The following is a 10126-nucleotide window of genomic DNA, read 5'->3' as shown; positions in this document are numbered from 1 at the left end:
CGGACTGACACTTTAAGATAAAGTTATCACATAGTTCCTCCCATATTTCAGATTATCTATTCTTTAATGTGCTAAATGTGCTTCTATATTACAATATGATGCAAAAAATACAGTTTACACAAGCCATTAAAAATGTGTATCGTCACTGTCCAATGAAAAGCACTTATCTCCAAAATGGCAACTTTACAGGACAGAGAAAAAACCTTGTAAACTTTCAATGGAAGTCAATGTAAAAATAGTTTATTTTAGGTCATTTTGAAGAGTTTCTACTAGTCCGTTCATCCAGAAATTTTGGCGCAGTGTAAGGGACAGTTTGTCTGACGACGATATTTAAATGTCTATAAGGCATTCACACTTATGATACACTTTTGTGTCATTTTCTTCTTTGGAAAAACACATTTCACTTATATTGGCTTATAATTCCCCAAAGGCTTTTTGAGAGAGACAAACACTTTATTGTGGTGTTTTCTGAATTTTCTAAAATGGTTTAAAGCTTGGGATTTACCTACGTGTGCTCAAAAGTAAGCCTCCAGTCTAAACTGATGTAACTGAACTAAATATGAGGTGGATTAGGGCTTTTTTTTGTCGAGGTTAGTGATCCTTCAGGACGCGAGAAACACTGGTTTAAGCATGTGCTTATTTTCATACAATTTCTCTTTAAATGGATAATAAATATACTGACTGACATCTGTCAAATGCTGCTTTAACACTAGTCAATGAATCATGACTGAGAACGTAGTAAACAGTATCTGTGTATACTTTATTACTCACACACATGTTCATACCAGAATTTGAGTTACTGACAGCAAATAAATAAACATCATGGCACCAGACCAAGGATTCAGCAGAACATCTTTTTTCTTATTTATCTGTATGTGACATCATCTGGTTTATCTATAGAGCAGACTGTGAAACAGCTTTTAATGCCTTATTGCCAAAGAAAATGTCCAAGCAGTAGGATGTAGTCAATGAAATGATGAACTAGACAGCCATGGATGTTTTCTTCTCTTTAACAAAATTACGACTTTCAACAAAACAATAAAGGGACATTTTGATTATTTCTTTTAAAACAATAGAGATAAAACAACATAGTTTCTTTTGTCCGTTTCATAGAGTTAAAGGATATGTTTAGATATTATATGCCTTGCTGGATGATGTATCTTGGATTGTGAATCATTAATGATGGTTTAACATAAGACAGAACCAATTAGGTTAGGGTAAAGGTAGCCACTTCTTGTCCTGACTGGGGTTTAAACCCCGCCAAACTCACAGGCTACTTTGGCATCACATATTGTGTTACTTTTCAAGAATCAAAGTCTTGACTGCATTCTCTCTGGGTTGATAAATCTGTACCAAGGCATCTGTTAAGAAGAACTGGTGACAAATATGAACAGAAAACAGAAAGGGGTTACTAGGGGCTGACATCAACAGTGTTATAAAGCACTATAAAGGCATAACTGAGCCATTACACTGTAATAAGACCCACAAGCCCTCACCTTCTGTCTTTGAACTGTGGAACTTAAACCCCTATCTGAACTAATCTAAAACAATTACTGTAAGAGATCAAAAGAACAGAAATACTTCAGGCTATGTACAGCAGGTCTTTATAGCAGGGCCATTTAAATGTACAGGTACTAGTCTATATATTACATTTGTACTTGAACCACAGCTGAAATCACACGACTGGTTTGTGCGCTGAAAAGGAATTGGCTCATATATAACTGTTTTTTTATGTTAATTAAATGTGCAACAAATGTCAATGCAGACAGTTCAGCTTTGCTAAACATAACAAATGAACCTGAGCTTTTCTTTCTTACTGTAAATCAAACCAGTCTTAACTGTTAAACAGGTGAATTTCACCCCAAAGCACACATTTCCATAGCTGAACTGGAGTGAGTGAACTAGATTTTCTCATCACAATGTGTTGTTCTATGTGCATTTTGGAGCAATCCTCCTGTCAGTCATTTCAGCGCTGCTGCAAGGATATAAATGTGGAATTAAAGGACATGCCTGACTGGTGGCATGCCCCACACGCAAAGGAGAAAGAGAGTAAATAATTCATGCTTCTGTACTGCTCTAATTATCGATCTGATTTGCTCCTGGACCCCTAAATTTTCATTCCACAAGGCTTGTTACAGGTTAGGAAGATGTAAAAGATATAGACTAAGCTGATGATGCATACATACAGAACTGTGCAAAGGTTTTAGGCACCTACGCAAAATCATTTAACTGGGTAGTGTGTGTAGAATTGCATGATACTATATTACACATACAGATTACAATTAGCCATAAATGTAGTAATAAGTAACAAGAATCAAGGCCTGGCTCCAGATTTCTCTTCATTGCACTCTCAGACATTGCATAGTTTCTTTAAATTCACCTCCAGCAGCACTCCAGGTCTAACTTAAAATAAAGTATTAATTACCTGAACCAGCCAATTGATGACAAGGTAATAACTACACGTAATACCTGGCTGCCACATGGAAATGTTTGTAAATGGTTGAACTACTTTTATATTTATTTTTATTTGTTTTGTTTGTAGAGAAAGGACTTTTTATAGGTACCCAAGATCCTGTTCTCACACCTGGTCACTTTCAGTATCTTAATTTGTGCATGATTTGAGACATGATGTGTTTACATTGCTTTATTATAGCTTAAATACATCTTAGACCATCTCATGCAGTAATTTGGCAATCCAATTTTTTTGCTGTTTGTTTTGGTTGTGTTTACACTTTTGTATGTGTTTTGGCCTATTCCATATACCATCCTATTACTTAATTTGGATGAAATGACCAGGTGGGATGGGATCAAAGATTCTGCACAGTACTGTATGCAACTAATTGTTCTGGCAAGCTTGTGTTAATGTGCTTTATCTCTCCCCATAAGCATTTATTACAGTGTAACACAGTGTGTTTAAAATGTGTGTGCTTGTTGTCAGCTGACTCTCATAAAGGATGCATGTAAACCCTCAATGCCTGCATTCATCTTCCTGAACTGAAAACATTCTAGAAGTACATGGTTGTGTTTCAACTTTCCATTAAACAGAACAAAAGAAAGTGGGGCAAGAGAAATGTCACACATGGCCACTGCTGGAAACTTCAAACTGATGATCTTTCTGCGGACTGGCTGGCATGCTGCTACTACAGAACTTTGGGTTGAAACAGCACAGTATCTCTTTAAATAATGTTAAACAGGAAAGAGTAGACAATGATATGGTGTAGCCTCCTATTTCATTAAAGCTGTAAACATTAATCTTCTTATCCTTGGCTGTGAGCCTCACCTTATGTTCTTTTTCCTGACTAAATTTATGATTTGCTCTCGCTTTCTCTCTCTCTCTCTCTCTCTCTCTCTCTTTGACACCAGAAATACATGCTCCCATACCCACACACATTCACACACAGCTCTTCCTGTGCAATGTTCCTCAGTCTCGGCCCTGTTTGAAGGAGGAGAGGAATAGTGGAAGCAGATTAAGGGCAGGTCGGTGCTCCTGAACACCCAGGGCCACCAGGACCCCTGCCAGCAGTGAAGTCACTTTGGGGAGCACAGGAGGCTGAGCTTGCATTACCTGAAAGACGAAAAAAAGAAAGAAAAGAAAATGGTAACAACAACTGCCATGATTCAGCATTTCTGTTCTATTCTGTGATAAATAAAATCACTTGATTTAGCCAAGTATGTTACACATACAGGGAATTTGGCTTGGTGATAGCAACACATGTATGACATGTAACAGTAACACAATCTATTGACAAACATTGCACTACAAAAGAAGGTACAATAAACAATAAATAGAATAAAATTATAGCTAAAAGTACCAAGGAATAAAGAGCACTGAAAAGCAATAGAAAAAAATCTAAATCAGAACTGTACACATATGAATATTACTGCATCCAAAAATTATTGAGGTTGGTTTATGTTAAATATTGTTTAAAGAAAGTTGTAGATAATGTTTACTTTACAAAAGAACATCTGTACAGCTGTCCAAATAAGCAAAGTGCAAGTGAGTGAATAAGTGAGGTTGGAGACTCTGGGAAAGAAGCTGTTAGCGTGTTGTGTTGTGCTGGTTGTGATGGTCTAAAGCAGGGGTCGGCAATTAAGTTTGGCCGCGGGCCAGATTTTTTCCAAGCCATTACATGGCGGGCCACAAGCACTTGGGGGGGGATTGGCGGGCGCGGTGGCGGGAGCGGTGGCGGGAGGGCGCTCTTAAAATGACAAGCAGACATTCAAGTGGGCTGATGTGGGTGAAATCTGTGGACTGACCATTGGGGGCGCTATTAATGATATACCTGTTTGTTAAATAAAAAAAACAAACGAATAATAAATAAAAATAACAGAATAAAGAAGCTAGCAGTTATCTAACAGCCCGTGGCTCTATCAAAAAATCTTTAATAAATTTTTCTGTTTTGGAAAATTAAGTTTCTAAATAAAGAGCATTTTTGAGACGGACAGTCCGATTTTTTTTTTTCATTATAGTTCAACCTCACGGGCCAGATGTTTCTTGCTTGCGGGCCGCATCTGGCCCGCGGGCCGCCTATTGCCGACCTATGGTCTAAAGTCTTCTAATGATTTACACAAGTGTACAGAAGGTGCTCTTACCTTTTCCACTTTATGACAATGTATTAGTCCATCAGAGCCCAAATAGAAGGTAGAGAATGCATCATAGGTCCTGTTAAACAAACAAACAAAAAAAACAGACACATTCAGGTGACATCTTTAGACCAATGGTGGGCAATTATGATCTAGAGGGCCCAGGCTGCCATGTTTAGTAGGTCTGTTAAAGTATGTATATGTCATATAGACCATTTGCAGTCATAGAACATCAACTCAAAACGTAAACCTACATAATAATTATGTCCAACACATCCACATACAAGAGTGAAAATTCAGGAATATGCGTGTTGCTCCCCGTACCTGTAAAGCTGGGTCTTATCCCTTTTGTAAAAGCGGAGCAATAGCGTGTGGAAGGGCAGACCATTGATCCTCCAGCGTGCTTTGATAGAGTTGTCCTCTGGGTGCTTCGTTAGCTTCAGCACCTCTATCCGCGCCTCCGCATAATAGCACAGACACAGCAACCGCCAGAGTGAGAGGAACAGCTGGTACGCTACACGACCTCTAAACAGGCACAAAGAAGATGATGGCCCAAATTCACAAGTGCATACCAAACAATAGATCAATCAATCAAGTAACTAAATCATAATTACACCCACCTTGTCTTGGTGTTGAGCAGACCATTGAGAAATTCAAGGTCATTGGAATACATACTGTAGTCGTGGTTCTTTACAAAAAATCGAGGAAGCTGAAACACAAAAGTTAAAAAATTAAATAGCAATTCAAACATGACACTAAGGCTTAACAATGACAAAGACAGTAATAATCAGTTAAATCAAACCAGAATATTTTTTTAATTACCTCATTTCTAAGTCTTTCACACATAAGAGAGAGTTTTTCCTCATTTTCCATGTCTCTCTCACTGGGAACTCTGTCCATACCTTCTGTCTCTGCATGACTGCACAGAGAGGTAGAGGATATTAGAGAGCAGGCTTGCTCTTCATGTTCAATCCTCAACCTATCTCCAGCCACATGCACAGGCTCCATTGGAGGACAGTGAAAGCAATAAAAATGAGAGCCCAAAATGAACGGAGCTGGACATCCTTCAGTCTCAAACAAACTCCTGAACGAGCCTCTCGCCCTCTGCTCGAACCCTTTCTCAGTCCAAGGCACTCCGATAATGCTAATGTCATCTTCTCTCCTCCCGTCAACAGTTGTTAATGGGAAAACAAAGTCAGTAGGCTTGCTGGTTTGCAAATTCAGGTAATCTCCCAACTTAACTTGGCCAAACAGGGGCACCTCAACCAGGGTGTGCTGCTCATCTGTCTCGTTGGGTTTGAAAAGCACACAGAGGCTAAGGGTCTCCTCAAATTCTCCTTCTAGCCTGTGTGCTCTGTCGCTGCGTGGCTGGCAGGCATGGTGGAAGGGATGAGAAAGGGACGTTTTCTTAACAGATTGATAACGTAGACTGTTCGGGGGTGCCAAAGCCCAAGATGCGCTGCTGAGGACTCTACAGGGGTCATTCAAGTGTGAGTCAACTGGCTGCATAGAAAAACAAAAAGCAATAATAAGATTAGAGACCTGCCTGCTAAAACAACTGTTAAAATTACATTTCAAACCAGGAAGAAAATAAGTTTCCATCCTTAAAATATTAAATTGTTGGATGCGATTATTTAACCAACAATTGATAATTGTGCACTGCAAATAAACTCCACAACAGTAACAATTGTGATATGAACCAGGAGACTTCTACAATTTATTACGTACATAGTGACTTTACTTACTATCCAAAATGACAAGTAAATCTACACACATCATTAAGCTATTATATGCAGGACCTTATGATTTGATTCGATTATAATTCAGGGGTCTGCAATGTGATTATACAACAATTATCAATGCATTTTGATGCAGCTTTTTCTTCTGTTATGATCCGTAAGGAATCCTGCTATTAAATAGGCCTTTTGACACTATTTCTATTAACTTGAAAAAAAAGCTTAGTTATTCCAATTAATCAAATGAATAATAGAAAAATCTACAATGTTATTAGGGTAATTTTAAAACCAGCTACATGAACCAGTGTAATGTATATGTAATGTATACACAGAGCTGTGTTTGATCACCAATACACATCGGGGAATAACACTAACAAACATACTGTGAACCAAACCAGGCAGCGTTTAGTTTGTGCCGGTCAGGTTTGTTTCTCATCTTGCATCCCTGGTATGTGTCTGGGCTCTACACTTTGAGTTCAGCATTTTGCATTAGTCATCACTACATTCTTAGTTAAAGCTATTGTCTAGAAAATATATTGTTATTTGTAAACTAATTCAGAATTGTCCACATCCGAATTGAGACGCATCTAAGAAGCTAAAATTTCCCCTATGCCTACCCGCAAAGAATAGTTGACATAATCAACAACATTGATTATAAAAAATGTGTAGCCTCCAAATTTCAGTGTCTACTAATCTTTTGTAATCGCACTGCACTACACAATGTGCTGGGAACAGAAGCTCAGTTTTCGTTTTATAAGTTTTGTTGGCCATAATTTAATTTGCTATGTGAACTAGAGTTATGTTAAAGTATAGACTGGACAACAGAGTAAGACTTGAGCAGGTTAGGTAATACCTACATCAGAACAGCAGCCATTCTTACAGGAGGCAGTGACTGAGCAGATGGCAGAAATAGTCACTGACAAATTAAAGTAAAGGATCATTCTTTGCAGCCTAATTATACATATATTTTAGTGGTTTATCTGTATTTTTAATTGTACTGAACAGCCACAGCATGGATATCACAGTAATGTATTTGCAGTTGCATGCAGAATACATGGGACAATGTGTGTTAAAGGATGAAGATTCACAGTCATTGTGTGTATTGAATTTTTGAGTACCAATATTGTATCAATAGTTGTATAGGCTAACAGGCGTGCAGCATGAGTGCAGTGAGTGATTGTGTAAGCTTGGAAACTAGATACAAAAATCCGTAAAGACTTGTAGTTTATTAAGAAGTCTGCCTACCTGCCATACACTCCAGCTCTGCTTCCTTAAGTGCTGCCTTCCTCCATGGCTTCTAATGCAACCCACCCAAAGGGAGACACCCCCTCTGCACACAGCCATTCAGGTCAGGGTGCTGGGGAACTTCAATGGTTTATATTATCAGTGAACTGGCATAATCAAGCAAATCGATAGAAAGGACTATTTTTCCATCCAGTGAAAATCTATCCTTTGTTCCAGTTCTTCTGCAGTCCACTCTAAGCCTTTAGGAAGAAAAAAATAATTATAAGATCAAAACATTTTTCTGTAATACAGCATTAAAATACACATAGGCCATGCCTAAGATCTGAGATATAGCTGAAGTGCTTTTTTTAAATACAGCTCTGGAAAACAAAATAAAAGACCACTTAAAATGATGAGTTTCTTTGATTTTACCAAAATGAAAACCTCTGGATTATAATCAAGAGGAAGATGGATGATCACGAGCCATCAAACCAAGCTGAACTGCTTAAATGTATGCACCAGGAGTGGCATAAAAAAGCACTGTGTAAGACTTATGGAGAAGACAGAAAACTGTGATTAACAGTTAACCAGGGTTGCTGCACCAAATATTGATTTATGAACTTTATGAATATGAACTTGGTTTCTTTGCATTATTTAAGGTCTAAAAGCTCTGTGTCTTTTTTTGTTAATTTTAAGGATTTCTCATTTTCTGCAAATACATGCTTTAAACGACAATATTTCTATTTGGAATTTGCAAGAAATGTTATCTGTAGTTAATAGAATAAAACAACAATGTTAATTGTACCTAAACATATACCTATAAACAGCAAAATCAGAGAAACTGGTTCAGAAACTAAAGTGGTCTCAATTTTTTTTCCAGAGCTGTATGCAAAGAAGAATTAAAATGTATTACAATTACTGACAAAGCTACAGAAAACAAAATGTATAATCTATGCAACACAGCAGCTATGTCTCTTGTTTTAGGAAACCAGTAAGAGTCAGTATAGCACATGACCTGCCCACTTTGAGTGGCAGCAGCACGTTTGTAAAAGGGAAAAAGCTCGATTAGGCTAAGTGTTGACATGAGGAAACCCTATACAAAACTATGAAGAGCCTACGAGTGAATATGTGAAACAATAAGACAATATTTAGAAACATGAAAAAATATATATGATTTGAACTAAAACGTCCAATGTAAATCTAATGAACAACTAAACATTGAGTATTCTACCTTGACATTTCAGGGACAACGTTACGTTGTCTCTTTAACTAATACCAAATAACTTAACGAGCCTTAGCTAGGTTTAGTTAAGGTTTTTATCAAACCATTTCTCTATTTAGCTAACTTAGGTTAATTATCTGACTGCGGTTAACAGTAAGGCAAACCAGTAAATAAACAGCACTCTGTCAGAACTGAGTCTATATATAACTGCCGTGTAGTCAGTTAAATAGTTAACCTAGTTAGCTGTTAGCTAAGCTAACCTCTCCAGGAGCTAACCTATCGGCGGCGTTAGCTCCATACCTGCAGCTCTGACTGACACTACCGGCTAGCAACTAAACCCACTAGCCTAGCTTCCCCTCCCAAACCACGAAGAACCACAGACCTGCTGATGGGGATGTTACGGCGAGGACTGCAGCCCTGCGAGACACTGCTTAAACCCCGCCTGGGCCCAGTACACCCGACCTGCAGCGCTCACACTGAACCGTGTTACCGTTAAAACACACTGCGATCCCAACGTTTCACTAATGTCTCATTCGCTTCTAATGCCCTTCACCGCGCCGTTCCTACGCATGCGCTCTGCGCTCCGGGCCATTCTAGAACAGTGTCCGGCCAGGCACTTCAAAATAAAAGTGCAATATGTAACAACATTGGTATCAATTTTTATTTCATGTAAATACAACTCTGGAAAAAACTAAGAGACCACCTCAGTCTCTGAATCCGTTTCTCTGACTGAAATAACAAAAAAGATGCAGAACTTTCAGACCTCAAATAATGCTAAGAAAACAAGTTCATAATCAGAAGGTTTTAGTTCAGAAATCAATATTTGTTTTTATTCACACTTTTCATGCAGATGGCATGTTGTCCTCAACCAGTCTTACACACTGCTTTTGGATAACTTTATGCCACTCCTGGTGCAAAAAAATTAAGCAGTTCAGCTTGGTTTGATAGATTGTGATCATCCATCTTCCTCTTGATTCTATTCCAGAGGTTTTTAGTTTGTCAAAACCAAAGACAAAAAACTCATAATCTCTTATTTTTTTCTCTTTTTTTCCAGAGCTATATGTAATATTATGCAATTATAAAAAGTATCATTTTTATTCAATCAGACTGTGTAACCCTACATAACCCAAGTTATTTTTGTGTAAAATCTTCAAATATCAGCTACAGTACACAAGTATGTTACTCTAACTTCAAATGTCAGTTCTGTATCTTTCAGCTTATCAACTAATGCACGTTTACCTATGTATTTAGCCCATATGATTTACCCACTAAGTATAAAGCCATACTGGGAGAAGTTGCTATCGAACACCACAGGAGCAATGCTGGGTGAAGCAGGTAACTATGCTAACTAGTTAGATAA

General features: G+C 38.0%; 1 protein-coding gene across 1 annotated transcript; it reads right to left on the bottom strand.

Moving 5' to 3' along the window:
• Positions 1 to 739: 739 nt before the first annotated feature.
• On the bottom strand, positions 740 to 9350 carry c3h6orf136 (chromosome 3 C6orf136 homolog). The gene is made up of 7 exons (XM_007249398.4): positions 9149 to 9350; positions 7566 to 7804; positions 5407 to 6087; positions 5205 to 5293; positions 4909 to 5109; positions 4594 to 4663; positions 740 to 3565 (listed from the first exon to the last, which is right to left on the bottom strand). Exons 2-7 carry the CDS (start codon positions 7662 to 7664, stop codon positions 3422 to 3424), a joined length of 1284 nt encoding a protein of 427 aa, XP_007249460.3. The 5' UTR covers positions 7665 to 7804; positions 9149 to 9350; the 3' UTR covers positions 740 to 3421.
• Between the last annotated feature and the right edge of the window lie 776 nt (positions 9351 to 10126).

This window comes from Astyanax mexicanus, chromosome 3 (assembly GCF_023375975.1).
Source record: "Astyanax mexicanus isolate ESR-SI-001 chromosome 3, AstMex3_surface, whole genome shotgun sequence".
In the NCBI taxonomy this organism is placed as follows: Eukaryota; Metazoa; Chordata; class Actinopteri; order Characiformes; family Acestrorhamphidae; genus Astyanax; species Astyanax mexicanus.
This window is presented reverse-complemented; position numbering and strand designations above follow the sequence as displayed.

What these genes read in the sequence shown, in the direction of transcription:
- c3h6orf136 (XM_007249398.4), bottom strand. Translation starts at nt 7,664, where the DNA reads ATGGCTGTGTGCAGAGGGGGTGTCTCCCTTTGGGTGGGTTGCATTAGA. An exon ending in AGAGCTGGAGTGTATGGCAG is followed by an intron (nt 6,088 to 7,565) that starts GTAGGCAGACTT and finishes TTTTCTATGCAG; the next exon opens with CCAGTTGACTCACACTTGAA. An exon ending in GTGAAAGACTTAGAAATGAG is followed by an intron (nt 5,294 to 5,406) that starts GTAATTAAAAAA and finishes TTTGTGTTTCAG; the next exon opens with CTTCCTCGATTTTTTGTAAA.